Consider the following 15580-nt stretch of genomic DNA (forward strand, 5'->3'; position numbering starts at 1 on the left):
AATTCATTGTAGTTATAATATTAAAAATTTCATTTCTCAAAAATAACCTTACAAATTCCATAAACTGATAATAGGAACATATATCAAATATTAAGATGCTGTCTGTACCTGTGACTACATATTTTAGTTATTAAAATAAAAGATGTTCAACAATTCTATTTTAAAATAGGGGAATGGACTTTCTTCCTTTTAAAATGAGAAATATTAGAAAAAACTGGCTGAAACAGTGGCTGAAAGAGGTTAAATTTGGAAATAACTTGTTTATCATTGTAAAAGATTCTGATATTTCTTTGAGAATTCTCCAGCAGTATTCACTAGCATATCTTATATTTTCCTAGCTTATGTGAGTATCATTTTTATATCTACAATAGAAACAACATAAGCTCAAAAGCACACTTTTTTCAGCTTCATCCCATTTTCCATAATACTGCTACAACTATGTCAAAGAGACTCATTAAATGTTTTATGGGCTTTCTGTTGTAGTTTGTGCTTTGGTTCCCTCTGAAGATATATTCATATTCATATCTGTGTTTGTAGATCATTTTGTATTTCCCACCAATTTAATTATTGTTCAGTAAGTTCTTGTCATTGCTTTTCTTTCACTTGTTTTTGGTTTTAACTTTGCTTACCATATTTACGTTGGGGAGCCTACATATGAAACAATTACTTTGAATTTTGCTCAAATATATTTTTAAAATTAGATTTATTGGAAAAATTTTCTTGATTCTACTTTTAAGGCCACAGGCTGTAGCATGCCGTTAAGCACTTAATAAATGTTCAGTGAATGATAAAGTGTATCTCAGTCTACATACATTATGAAACTTCCTGGAGATCTACCTATAACAGTATAGGAAAATCACATTGCAGTAGACATTAATTCTAATGTACAAAATACCAGATATATAACCAATTGAATATCTTGAACTATTCAGGTAATTGATAAATAATATAGATTTATTTAACACATATGTGCCAGTTACTAGCACATATTTAATATTTCAACACTTTAACATTTAATGTAAAATAAAAAGATTTTTAGTAGCAATTTACTATTAAGCATCAGGTTGCTTGGATCAGTTCAGTTATTTAATAAAATTATCAATGTCAGGATTTGAGAGAATATTTTGAAACTGCCTTCTCTTTTGCTGACTTCTAAAATCTTGCAAAAGATACTAATTTGCAAGGTAGAATTCAAATGAAAGAAAACTTATGCAGCCTAGAGAGGTACATTTAAAACTATTTCATTCATCCATCAAATGCAGTACTGATTTAGTGACAATGAGATTATATCAAATTTAAATTCATTAACAATTATGTAAAAGCCTTTTAAATCACTTAAAAAATCCCATGTACCATCTTGGGATTTTCATTGAACTGTAAATTCTGGAATGTTATTTTATTCTGTATTATGGTATCAAACGTGAAATAAGACCTGGCTTCAAGAAACAAATGGGCCACTAACCAGTTGTAAGACTTTAAATTTCTTTTGCCCAAGTTTAAACACTGGCAAACTTATTAGGAATATACATACCCATACACTTTTCTATGCTGCATATGATCTGTGAGTTAATCTATGTGAACAGAATTCTTTATGAGCTTGGAGTTCCATTAGTTTAAATTATCATTATTAGGATATTCATTATTATATCTGACAAATTTTCTATCTAGTTCCTAGTCTGTTTCATGCCATTTAAGGATAATTTTCCAAGAAATACTTTGTGTTTTTGAAGGGCTACAGGAATGTTTATATAAAATATTAAGATCTTAAACTAATTTATAAACCATTTAACAGTTTCCTATATGTCCTTTTTTGTTTATTTGACATGTGTGTACTTAAACATGCACATATTAAATGTCTATAAAAACAAAGCCAAAGATAAGGGTGATTCTAATATGAGCATCTTTTCTTTACACTACAGTTGGCCTCAAACACTCATACTCTCTTTCTTACCTGCTCTGGTGACCTTCTGAATCAGAGTTTTAGAGAAACAACCAGAGGTAGTAGCTGTAGCAAGATAGCAGCTGGGACCATACGGATCTCAGCATCCTGCCTTATGGCCATTATCTTTGTTTCTATCTTTATGCTGCCACTATGTCTCCTTCTTGTGTTCTCCCTGCATCCTCTCTTCACTGCCTCCTCCTCTTCCTGACCCCAGCTCCCCATTGCCCCTTGTAACTTACCCTTCCTCCTTCATTTTTCTCTGTTGATATAGGATGAAACAAGATTCCCTAATTAAGACCTAAAAAAAAAAGACTGTTTTTTAAAGTGTATGTAGCCAGGCATGCTACCATTCCCTAAATCCCATAACCACCATTAACAATAGAAAAATTATTTTTGTATACTTTATCAATTAGACTATATTAGATAGTAGGGCCCTTAAGTGCTGAAATAACAGATATTTAAAATAAATGCAACAACTTTCTCATTTTTCTCTGTAGGAATGGGTTGTTGCTGTAATAAAAAATAATTTGAGGCTAATGACAAGAAAGTATAATGAGTAATATCCTTTCCCCTTCCCCAACTGCTGAAAATGAAAATCATGTCAGCATCCAGTCATTTTTGCCACATCCCTTGTTAACAGCTTTTTCAGGGTGGGTCATGATTCTGTGTTTTGTTAGTGTCTTAACTCCATAGTGACATGCTTAAATCTTATTCCACATTGATTTTTGTAGTGTATATATGTGTATTTTTAGGATAGCCCATGAATGATGGACCTCATTATTAAGTTATTATCAACTTTGGCAAAAATTTTATAACCTTTGAGCGAAAAATAAATTGATTAATATGATAAGGTTAATAATTGATTTTGTTCTTTGGAATTTGTGTGTGCTGTCTCACTGTGTATGTCTAAAAAAGTAAACTTACTGTCTGACTGTCGCCAGGAAAAAAAAGTGGGACCTAATCAAACTGCTGTGGGGTCAACCCTTGTGGTTTTAAAGGCCCTTAATGTTGTCCAGCTGCAAAATAAAAGGGATTGGGAGGGGAAGCTAGAAGGAGTGGAGGGGGTTGAGGGGGAATGTGTGGAAAAGAACAGGGAGTCTGGCTTTTATTTTTTTTTTTTTTAAAGTGAGTTCAGTGCCAGCCTGGACATTGGCTGTGCAGACTATTGAGCCATTGTCTGCTCCATTTCCAGAATAGCCCCCAGTTAATCACTTCGGCTTTGAAGGGAATTTCCTCGTGGAATTCTCCACAGAAAATCTAATCAACTGACCTGCCCTCTCAACAATGGAAGGCTTTTTTTTCTCTCTTTCCCTTATTGGGGCGGGCTCTGTAATGTAGCCTTTTGTGCCGAATGAACCCTCCCAGTAGGAGTGGAGAGCGTGTGTGAGTGACTGAGTGTGTGTGTGTGTGTGTATGTGTGTGTGTGTGTGTGTGTATGAAGAATGCACACTATCTCATGTTGGTGAGTGTGTGCTTACTCCCTGACCAGATGCTGCGGTGCACGGGGCAGCCACCATCTCTGCATGCGTGTCTGTGTAAGTGTCTCTCTCTCTCTCTCTGTATGTGCCTCTGTCATTTCATGTCAAAGGTACATTACCTGATTACCTTCCTCGCCTGCCAGATTTTTATCTAGATAATTGGAACTGCTATGGAGGCTGTGCCTTGCCAGCCAGCTTAGGAGCCGCAGAGCCCTAGTTTGTCCACCTTGTTATCTGTGGCTGCCTGGGCAGAGGAAATTAAAGAGATCCCCAGCCAGGGGAGCGCTTCCTGCCCGACTTCCCCAGCCATCCCAAGCAGGACAGTTTGTGAGGACCATCTTTTTGTTTTCATCTGTTGGTTTGGTTTGGGGTTCTGTTCCCTGGAGTGTGTGTTATTTTGGCACGTGGATACCTAGTCCCCTCCACCTCGCACATCGTGTTTTATGGAGTTTGGAGCTGAGGAAACTTTGGTTGGGTTGCCAGGACGTTCACACCACTTTGTGGAAAGCGCGAGCTAACAGTGAGACCGACAGAGTGAGTGACAAGTTGTTTACAGGTTTCCTTGAAGGGGCCTCTGCTATATTTCAATCTGTCAAAGTTGCTTTTCTTCCCTCAGAACAATGCCTGATTGTTGTGTGCAAGTGTGTGTGTGTGTGTGTGTGTGTGTGTGTGTGTGTGTTTCCGTGTGCGCACGGAGAGAGCCTAGAAAAGGGTGAGAAGGCATAACAATTCTTTGTGTAAAAATGCTATTACTAACATTTAATCTTTTTGCTCAATGAGTTAATCAGTGCAGTTGAATCGGGGTTGGGTTCGTGTACAGATTTCTCGTTTAATCAGTAGCAAATGCATTTTCAAAAATCATATTTTATGTATGTGTGTGTGCATGCGTGTGCGACTTTTATTATTTAGAGGAGAGAGTATGGGAGACACACTAAATGAGTTGACTTCTCACATTCAGTGATGTCTAGAAGGGAGAATTAAAAGGAAAGGACAGGCACCCTGAGGTTGTCTAGTGCCTTGCAGCCCGAGCGTGCGGCTGGAGGAGGGGGGGAGCGGCCAGACCCCGCTGCTGGAAGTGCGCTACCCCTTTAAGAGACTGGTCAAGGAGTCCTAGGAGTGGGAGGGGGGAGAGGGGGAGAGGGGGGAGAGAGAGAGATTGAGAGAGAGAGAGAGAGAGAGAGAGAGAGAGAGAGAGAAAATCAATTGGTTTAGAAGGTTTGGACTCACTTGACAGGTTCAGTTGGAGACGATCATAGGTGGCTGCTGTGACAAAGGGAAATTGTGCTTTTCCAGCATGCTTACTGACCCTGATTTACCTCAGGAGTTTGAAAGGTGAGTACAGTTTTCCCCCTCTGATATATTGAAGTGCAACTCTCCCATTTTACAGTAGTCTCTGAATCCATTGGAAGATGCTCGCCTAAAACGTGTTTGTTAGAGAAGCTTTTAGCGAGTGCTTCTGCAGTCTTGTTAGCTGATTTTTGTTGTGATTGCCCAGACCAAATGGAACTGATTTGCAAAGTCTCCGAGATCTCTGCTAATGTTTCTAGGTTGTGTCCTATAACAGGAAATTAAATGAACATTAAGCATCTCTCCCTTTCTCCCACTCTCTGCTTTTCTCTTTCTCATTCACTCTCTTACTCTTCCTGCATTGATATTTTTCTCCCCTTCCACACCTTTTTAAAATGCTTTTGTGCAGAATGTTACCATTTTCAACATCTCTGTGTCGTAATTTCTGGGGTGACAGAGGGCTTTGGTGGTGATTAAAACGGACGCTATAAGTTCCTATTTGATCCTTCTGTAAAACTTTGGAAGCTGCTCAGTAAAGCACATGACCTTTTGTTGATATAAGAGAGCGGATTTTTTTTTAAAGAAAATGTAACATCACAGTAATCTATTAGTACATTACTCTTGAAATGTCAAAAAAAAAAAAAAGAGAGAAATGGGGACGATCCCTTTCTAAGTTTTGTGGCCACTTTTTGCACTGTCTTAAGTTAAATTTTTATTTATTTTATTTTCTATTTTGCTCTGTTGGGAATAAGTTTATTTGTTATTAATATTTCTTATTAGAGAAATATGTGCTAATACCCTTCCATTTGATGTTGTTGCAAGTAAAGAGAGCTTTGAAAGAATTTTAGCCCTCTTCGTGTTCCTCTAACTACACATTGCAATTTTAAAATTTGAGTTCTTATCCCAGCATAAGTTCATTTTTTGGAACTATAAATAGAATTTTGTTTGCCATTAAAAAGAATTCAAACTTTGTATTCTGTATGGTGAATTAGAAAAAAAGCTAAAAAAAGCCAGGATGCATGATACCCAGGCTTTTTTTTTTTTTTCATTTTCATGAAAGCTACCTTCTGTATAAACATTTGTTGTATCTGACTATGCAATGCAAGCTAGGTGCTAGACCAGCTGGTTAAAAATATGCTAAGTCAAGCTGTTCATCGCTCAAAAGACTGAATTTGATATGAAAAGACGAAAAAAGAAAGGACAAAGATTAAAACATTCTAGAAGTGAAGCAGTGGAAGAGAAGAAGGGTATTGAGAATAAAATAATGCTTGAATATGGTCATATATTAGAGAAACCAACATCAGATCAGGGAAGAAAATAAAATAGCCAGTACATATACTTTAATACTGTCTTCTTTCTTTCATTTCATCTTTTTTTTAAAACTTAAGATGCATCTTCACTACATAATGCCAGCGAATGGTTGAGCTTTCTTAACAGTTTTGAGTGATTTTTTCCCCCAAAGTTCTGTATATTAACTCTTTAGAATAGTTAGCTTTTTTAGGTAAACATAGCCTGTTTCATATGTAGATATTGAAGTTGTTTATATTGGAACATACTATCGCTTAATACTACAGTGAGTTTTCTAGTATGTACAGAGCAGCACGAAATGATAGTATACTTTAACTCTATACTTTTCAGAAATAAAACTCTAAGTCTGATTTGTAAGTCTGTTAACCTGACTGTTCTTATAAAAAGGTAGTTACATATTAACAGGCTGTAGCCTATTCCTTTATATAGGCAAGCTTTCCTGCTGTGAACTTTATTTGTATCTTTTCAATTATCTCTTTTTAAACTAAACTTTTCCATTTGCTATTCTGATACTCAAATCTCTGAACATTTTTTTTTCCTCCTAGTGAGAATTTCATTTTTTATCACCCAGAGGCATGCTTTTCTAACTGCCTAATTAGATAAGCAAGTGATAATCAATAGAGTTGTCAGTATAGACAGCATATTTGGAAATATTAGTAGCTAAAATAATTTTGAAAAATGTCCTACAGTGTACAATTTCTTAATAATTTCCCCTGTGGTTATAATTGGTAGTACATACAAAATCTCAGTAAATCATTACTATTTGTTTACATTGAATACATACGGCTGAGAGTATCTATAGTTACCCACACAGAGTATATATCATGCAGACTCAATATTGAATATTTATATTCTCCATAGGAGGTATATATGCTGTAATTATATTACTCTCTTATATAGTCAGTGTTCTTTTTGCCTTTTCAACTATCTGCAACTTTCATTGAATATGTAGGTCATTTCTATCAAGTGTTAATTTTTATTCTATTTGCTCACCTGATATAGATGAGTAGTTGACGCAAACTTAGTCACAAATTCAAAAAGAAGTCTTCTAAATTTCTATATGAAATAAAGAACATTGCTCTGGAGGGCATTAATAAGTTGCTTGGAGTTTATGTATTTTGGAAGTTGTAATTTTTTTTTTCTAGTTTCATCGATTAAAATCTTGACTATCTTCTATTATCCTTTCCAACCTGTAGACTATTTGAAACTTTAAGGAATATTCAAAACAAGTATCTGGATCAAAATTTGGATGTAGATTTCTTATGTCTGTATTATCAGCCGTAGAAATGAACATGATCAATACTGTCATAAACAGTTGTTAAATAATTCAGAAGCAGTAACAGTTTCATTGTTTGCTAAAAAATATTCGAGGTAAAATAAAAAGTGATTATAAAAAGTGATTACAAAAAGTAAAGAAGTTGAAATACTTAATTTTTATTTTCAAGCATCTCTAACATAACTGATTATAATTAATGAAAAACAGTTCTCAGGTGGGTGAAAATGCAAAGCATGTTCTAAGGAATTATTTGTAAGCAGTCTTTTACATCATCCTATTTAGAAGAAAGATAACTGGCAACATAGTCTAAATGTTAGTAATAGTGTCTAGAAGGAGCGCTTGAACTCTCCTAGAATTTTTTAAATGAAGATATGAATTTATATTTTTACCTGAAAATATAAATAATAAAAATTGTGACTAAGGGCTTCTCCTTTCAGAATATCATTTATTGTTTTCATATTCTTAGAATGAAAATATTTAAAACATTTGTCTTAAATAGCCATATCAATTTGTTTCTGATAAGTGATAAAAGTATTTTGTTACTGTCAATAATAATTATTCTATTTTTCCTCATGTATATATTTATCCTATTTGATTGTAATATAATAGTTTTATGACCAAGCTACTTGTTACACTTTCTGATCTCTTTATGTTAGAGACTTCATTAAAAAGCTAGTATAACATGATTGCTTAAGAAGACAGTCTGTTAATGTCTAGAAAAAAAAAAAAGTTGAGTTTGAAGGTAGTGGAATGAAGCAAATTAAGCTTGTAATAGCACCTATTTGATGGCTTCTCTCAAAACGGGTGCAGACAACACTCTGCCAGTTTTCTACATGTTGAAGGGAACATTACAAGAATAAAATCTTCTGCAATAAAAATTTAAATTACTATTTACTTTATATTCACATCTAATTTACATATGGTTATATTGACTAAAGGAATAATTTTTCATATTAAGAAAGTTTGTTTTTCTAAAGAAAGAAATATGCATCAGGTATTGTGAAAAATTAAAATTTATAATTACTGTGAAAAATTACCATTAATGGGCTGCAAGAATATTTCTAACATTAGCAGTACTTTACCGAAAGTTTGGCCAGAGTAATAAAATACTTATTACCAGGGACAGATTCATAGAGCTTAATTGCAGCCTCTTTTTTTTTAAACCCATTGTACTCATTAGTGATAAATACATTCAAGTTAGCAGGTAACCCCTAGGTGTGAATCAAAGGAAAGTTTTCCCCTCACGTTCTGTCACCTAATGGCACCTGTAAACCTATTTAAGTTTGATAGTATATTTTCAGGATGTTCTGATATTTGCCTTTGTTCATTTTATTGATTCACTATTACTTTGTAGAGGAAAAGGTAACTACAACTGATTACAGATTTTGATTACTATCCCAATAATTTGCCAGCTAACTTAGCTAAGATATTAGTTTGGAATACAGCCTGCGTGAAGCAGTGGACAAACTGTAGTTCTATCACACTCACCCTGGAGGACTGTCCTGAAGACTTAGCAGGCAACCCGACTGATTCCCAGGAGCAATTAAGGGTTAGATGTCAGGTAGTTCGGTGTTTAGCAGGTTGATAGATATAGAAATGTGTGGATATTAGGATTACGTCACACATTGGTATGTTCTTATCTTGTGTTTCTAAAGTATAATAAGCATACAATAATGTATTTGTCTGTGCTTAGGGAGCTTTTAACTAAAGTCTGTGTATGCACCATACCTGAGAGGCAAATAATAAGACCTATTCTAATACTTGAGCACATTACTCCTCCATAGAGCTGGAAGCTTTTTTCAAATGGATTATATTCATAATGCATTTAAAAAGCAAAATTACATCCATGGATAAAGTCTAATTTTTACTGTCTGTTCTTTCCACTATCAATTCTCCAGTCACCTAGTGAGTATGTGTATAATGCAGATGTGTATTACGTATGTTGAATACCTCTCTTTCTATAGACTAGTTACATATAACTGATAGATTTTGGTTTTCTTCCATAATTTGTTACTCATTTATAATTCCAATGAGGTTAACTAACAACATGGAAAATAAAGCAATCTTGATATTTCTCTTGTTGTGACTTAAATGTAGTTTAATATGTCAGGTTTCTGACTCAGGTGATGGCACTCAGATAGAAATATGTTCAAAGATTTAACCAAAACATGAAATATCTTCCTTTTAAAGGAAATTTTTTGTTGAACAAGAAATGGTCCAAAACATAGCAAATTCTTTATTGCTTCATTCATTCTGTCTCCCCCTCTTTTTTTTTTCTTTTCACTGATTGAGAGCTTTGTCATTTATACTGAATATAAGGTTTGAATGTTACATAGATGAACATCATCAAGTGATATTCCTGGAGAAGAAAAAAAATTAAAGACTGATAATATTTTGCTTCAATGAACAGCATTTATTTGGACATTCTTTAAGAGAATGCCTCCTAATTCTTCATTTCAATCAGGAACTAATAATGGTGCAGGAGGTGACCTTTTCATCCTTTCTGACTTCTGTGTTTTCTCCTGTAGTTTGGAGGCTGCTCTTCCTTCTCTTTAGCATTATCTATTCTTCTCTTCACTTACTAGTTGAGAGTCCATACATCCCTGGAGATGCTGTGGCGTGTGGTTCTGCTTGTCCAATAGGGGGATGTTGTATTTCTCCACAATCAGTATCCTTTTCCCTCGGAGCCTGAGAGTAAAACCTCAGCGGTACTCCCTGCCTTTGCCAGCCTGAGGAGTCAGAGACTCAAAGTTGTTCCCAGCTCTTGCGCCTTCATTGTAGAGCTGCATTTCTGCTCAGTGGGCTGCCGAGAAGGACCAGACCGAAACAAGATTTAGAAGAATTCTGGTGAGAACTGTTTATAGGGATATGGTATTTTAAAAGAATGTCGTAAACAAACAGAATTGTGGCATAAACAAAGATAATTAGCATAAACAATGTCGTTTTAGGACAGGTGGTTTTAAAAAACAAACAAAACAAAAAACCCAAATATGAACCCAACTTGTATGCTGCCAGTTTGGAACCACTGAACCTTAATCTGTACTTCATGAGAATTACCCAGGTTTGTTGATAAACTTATTAACATGCTTTTCTGTTTCTTTTGTATCATTTTCCGGTCATTATGCCCTTTTGTCACCCAGCTTGAAAGTAATTAATCTATTACAAGGTAGTTTAAGGACTTTTTACCCATAAAACTTGACAGAAGGAAAACTAAAAACAAAAGCTTGTGGTTGTTCGTAGACATCTGAAATCGGTGTCAAAGCTTAAATCAGTTCAAACCTGAACTCAGCTCATTGTATTTTAAATCTCTCTTTTTATGTAAGTGACATTTCAGTCACTTGGCTGTTTAGTATTAATACATTTACTTTTGTCTTGCCTTGGAATTCAGAGATTTCTTGCTATGGCTGAATCATTACTTGTGTTTTATGTGTATTTCTAAGTGTTGCTTATGTCTGCTTCCTATTTTCTCTATAACTTAGTGAAGGTGGTACAGCAGTATATAAATGTGGCTGGTGATCATGCAGAATGAGCATGCTAACTGTGGTGAACTACATTATTTAAACCTACTACTCTGTTGTGATGAACTTTTATCTGGAGATATTTAGGTTTATCACTAAATGACATTTTTTTCTTAATGCCTTGTACTGGAATATTTTGATTTAGATGAAATGTGTAGTGTGGAGAACAGAAAGCTCTTTATTTTTCTTGCATTAAGGACCAAATTTCTTTATGGGAATTAATTTTTTTTTCTATTTGTTTTCTCATGGAGATTGGGGATCAGGAATTCAAAGTAGGTATTTCTAGTATTCTGTAGCTCTTTTCTTTGCTGAAATGAAAGCATTTGTGAATGAGTTTTGGTTTCTTGGAGTTATAAAGATGTGTGTAAACTAGTAAACCATGTCTCATTCATGTGCTATGGAGATTTCTCGTACTTCAGGACAAAAATAATTTGGCTACTAACGAATTAGGGCTACCTGCCAGTGCCAACACATACTGTAGGTAAGAGGAACACTATAAAGAAAAGCTTCTGGCAGCAAATCCGTTGAAACTTTCATATGTGACAGTGTTTCTATTTCTGCTCTTCACATCTTTGAAAGAACGTGTTTTTTAGAAAAGAAAATGTTAAAAAACAGAAGATATAATCTTTCTTTAAAATGTATTACTAGCTTCATTTTTAATATTTCTCATTGTGGAGATTCCTAGAATTTTCCTGTGTTCTGTGCACACATGCCTCCCCTCTTCATCCCCATCATTTCTGTGACATTGAAACCTAAGAATCAGATGCATTGAGAGTAGATGTAATATGAAGAAATGATATTTACTGTAGAGGGCTCCCCCCCAAAAAGGTACACTCAAAACCTTATAAGATTTTTATATTGGCAGTTTAAGAGAGTTAGATCAGTTGGGACACTGAGCAACAATTTCATATAAGATGTGTCCTCTCCTTTAGGGCTTCAGGAACATTGAGAAAAGAAAGGAAAGAGTTAACTTGCTTTGCTTGTTGATAGTTTTTTAATCTAGTAGTATAACAGGACACAGGCCCAAATCCTGTTTTCTTGGTATATTTTTAATCAAAATTTATTTTAAATGTAGTAAATCATTTACTTTATTACTGAATTTGGTTTTGTTTTTATATGAATTAAGATGATGACACCAAGGGGGTAGATTGTTTGAGAACTGATTGTGGAACTTTCACAGAAGGTCTGTTAATTTGTTTTTTTTAAACAATTTTTATCTAATAAAAGAATATCCTAATGAAAAAAAAGCACCAAGATTGAAAGCGAACAATATGCCTTCATGTAAGGGAACACAAGATGAAAAAGTAAGGCTTTATTTATGCTATTAATTTTTCAGCAACAGTTAAGATAAGTTCTAAACATTGACAAAGTTCTAAAACATTTTTATTCTAATTCTGGAGTCAAGGTATTACTTGTTTGCTTACATTTCTTCCTTTGGGTTATTTACCCTGAGCCAGAGTTTGTTGGGCAATAATTTACAAAGTCCAAAGACTTTTTTTAAACACGTTTCTTGATGTCCTTTTGTTTCAACCCCCATTTAAAAATTTTGCTATTGAGTTTCATAATATGTTTGAGAAGAGTTTGCAGGAAGGTGTCATAAAATCAGTTAATATTTTTTCTTTTTTTTATCAGCGCTACAAGAGATCTATGTTGAAGATTTGTTAGGACAGTGTGTAGTGAAAAGAGTGAACTGGTAATCAAAGTTTAATTTTCTGATTCATTCACTAATTCAACTTTGACCTTGAATGAGTGATAACTGAATATCCAATATCAGATTCAGGTTTTCATCTCCCCCATAGTATCATCAGGATGTGAAGAAAACTTTTAATATGCAAAGTACCATTAGCCAAGCAGAACACCTTGGAGTGGAAAAACAAAGATAACAACAAATGTTCTTTCTGAGACAAGTACTCTGTTTCTTTCTAGTTCTAAACAGAATTTGGGAAACAGAGGAAAATATATTGTTTTTAAAGCCCTAAGGACTGTGGGAAATAAATATGATAGTGTAATCATTTCTTAAAATTTTAGCATTACTGGAAGAATAAAATGGATCTGATTTGACCTATAAATAGTTTTGGAATATTTAATGCTTTAAAAGCATTCTTCTAAAGAAAGAAAAGCATATCCAAATGCTCCTGATACCAATTTAAGGAACAGAAGTGAAGAAGCAGAATAAACAGACTTTTAAAAGTAAATTAAAAGATAATTGGGAGTCACTAACAGTTACGCGAATAATTTATTTTGAAGAATATGATCGACACATATACACACAAAAGTTTGGAATTCAGGAGAAACTTTTTTGCTTATAGAATAAGGCAATTTTGAATAAATTGATTTTGAACAAATCATACTAAATCCTGATGAAGCTGTAGTTTTGGGAAGAAAATTTTGAAAGGAAGAATATATTTTGTAAAAGTACAGAGCCCATTCCCGCTTCCTCATTTGCAGCACAAAATCTTATGACATGAGCGATAAGGACATATTCTAGCTTTAAAAATTGGAAGGTCATATTGTAGTTCATATTTAATGGAAAATTTGCATTCAAGAAGTTGGCTAAATCAAGATATGCTTGAGTAATATTTGAGGATATTTGAGATTTCTGGTTGAGATTAGAAATTTAAGTGCTAAAATATTGACATACATATAAAATGACAGTTTCTTTGTGGATTTTTAGTATTTCTTCTAAAGCATAGAATAATTTCCTCTTTTTTTGGGTGAAAATTTACATTTTTCAATGTCTTCAATGGTTTGCTTCTGGAAGTTTAACAGAATAGAAACTGTTATTAGCTGGGTATAAGTTCTCAAGATCCAGTTCTTCTGTACATAATGAAAAGAAATTTGGGGTCTTAGTGTATGCGTCTATAACATTTGAAGATGGGTTGGACAATCTCTAAAATCTCTTAACTCCTCCAACATCTCATTGCTTTGAAATAAATACATTTGAAAGATTCCTAGCACCTCACTCTAGTGATCAGAATTCTTGCATTTCTGTATCTACTTTGGGACAGACTATCTCATTCAACCAGCCTGTAACATGTGGAATCACTTCTCAATTTCCCTGTCAATAGAGCGATGTTCTGCAGGAACATGTAAACATAGTATATTTTAGGAGTTCTAAATCTAAGTAGTATGTATAATTCTTACTCAGTATTAAGTACTCAAATATGCTGTGGACTATTTTGAATCTAAATGTTTCAAAAAAGATTCACAGTCCAGATGTTTGAAACGCTCAGGTGCATCAGATTCCTATCCTCAACTTTTACAAGTATTGTAAAAAATAAAAAAATTAAAAAAAATATATATATATGTTATATAGATTGTTAAACAAGGCACTGGGGGGATATAAAAAGCAGGAGAGTGGCATTTTAAATCAAAGAGCTGAAAGTCTGTTTACAAAAATAAGATAAAATAAGAAAACTAAGACTGGACAGTAGAGCATTAGGACAACGGTGGTGGGGGGGTTGTGGATAGCTCTGAACAGTGTATGTCTTTATATGAATAAATAAAACATTGGCCTGGAAAGTGGCAAGATCAACTAAGATTGCAAACAGGTAGTCCAAAGAAAAATTTTAAGTGGTTCTCAAAATAAATTAGACAACTATTAGTATTAGCATCAGGCCAGTCAACCTAACATGCATTAGTAGTTGGCAATGTCAGTAGGAAGCAAGAAGTAGAGGAACAGCCAATGAAAGATGCATTAAAAAGCTATATAATCTGAGAGGGGCAAGCATCATATATTGCTAACATCTTACGTTTGGCAGATTTTGTGCTTTTCTAAAAACACAATATTTTGGGGAGAAATTTATTCTTGCCTAGAGAATCTCATGGGCAGAGGAGCCTGGAGGGTTGCAGTGCATGGGTTGCAAAAGAGTCGGACACAACTGAAGCGACTAAACAACAAAATACTATCAGTTACATAATCTTTGACTACATACCCAATGACCTTCTGTGTTATCTACATTTTGAAAATATGACTATGGTATCAGGAAGTCTCTGTACAAATGAGTTGTAAATTTCAAATATAGATTTATATATTTGAGATAACATAGGTATTAAGTAGATGTTAAAATTAATTATTTGCTTAATAATTATGATGGTAAATTTTTTTTTATTCTATTCCTGCCAGTTTAATTTAGGAATAAGGAATAGATTTTTTTCTCTTATGCTTCTGAAACAGGTATAAATGATGCTTAAAAAATTTAAAAAAGCAGAAAAGAACCATATTGAACCAGAATTACATTTAGAGGGAGGGAAATGTGCAAATTTCCTACTGTTAAACAAGAAAGAAAATCTGGAAGTTATCCCAGTTGGGCAACTTACTGCTAATATATTTTATAATCCAGCATTTAGTGATATACAAAGTTGGCATATGTTCCTAGAGTTTCTAAATCAAGAATTAAAACTTTATGATGTATAAGTCACTTAAATTTTTTGGGTTTTAGCCATACATCTATAAAATGGGCTTTAAAATGAGTATAAAATTATTTATCCTCTGATGCTAATGAGGCATCTTAAACTTATGAAAATTTATAAAAATATTTGGATATCTCTGAATGCAAGCCATTGAATTCAAACTTTGAAAATTAGGTTTAATTCTGGACAATATAAAATGGTCAGAATGTCAAGGAAAAGTGTATATTTTTGTTTTATATTTGAAAATTATTTTAGCATATAAAATATGTGTAAGAAATTTATTGACTTATTTTTAAAAATTTGTAATTAAGACAAGTATAATGGTTTTATATGTACTTATGATTATTGATCCCAGGTA

General features: G+C 33.8%; 1 protein-coding gene across 13 annotated transcripts in view; it reads left to right on the forward strand.

Moving 5' to 3' along the window:
• SOX5 (SRY-box transcription factor 5) overlaps nucleotides 1-15580 on the forward strand; it is a 1175689-nt gene that overhangs the window by 699921 nt on the left and 460188 nt on the right. The window contains exon 1 of one of the 13 annotated variants that reach the window (XM_061417623.1): nucleotides 4566-4752. The exons of 7 other annotated variants lie outside the window; for them this stretch is intronic. In XM_061417623.1, the coding sequence (XP_061273607.1) occupies nucleotides 4715-4752 (38 nt within the window). In that variant the 5' untranslated portion in view covers nucleotides 4566-4714. Of the gene's footprint in view, nucleotides 1-4565; nucleotides 4753-15580 lie in introns of those variants that run through there. 5 more of the 13 variants (XM_061417636.1, XM_061417633.1, XM_061417637.1 and 2 more) reach the window with 5 other exon arrangements.

The sequence above is a fragment of the Bos javanicus genome, chromosome 5 (genome assembly GCF_032452875.1).
Source record: "Bos javanicus breed banteng chromosome 5, ARS-OSU_banteng_1.0, whole genome shotgun sequence".
NCBI classification, from domain to species: Eukaryota; Metazoa; Chordata; class Mammalia; order Artiodactyla; family Bovidae; genus Bos; species Bos javanicus.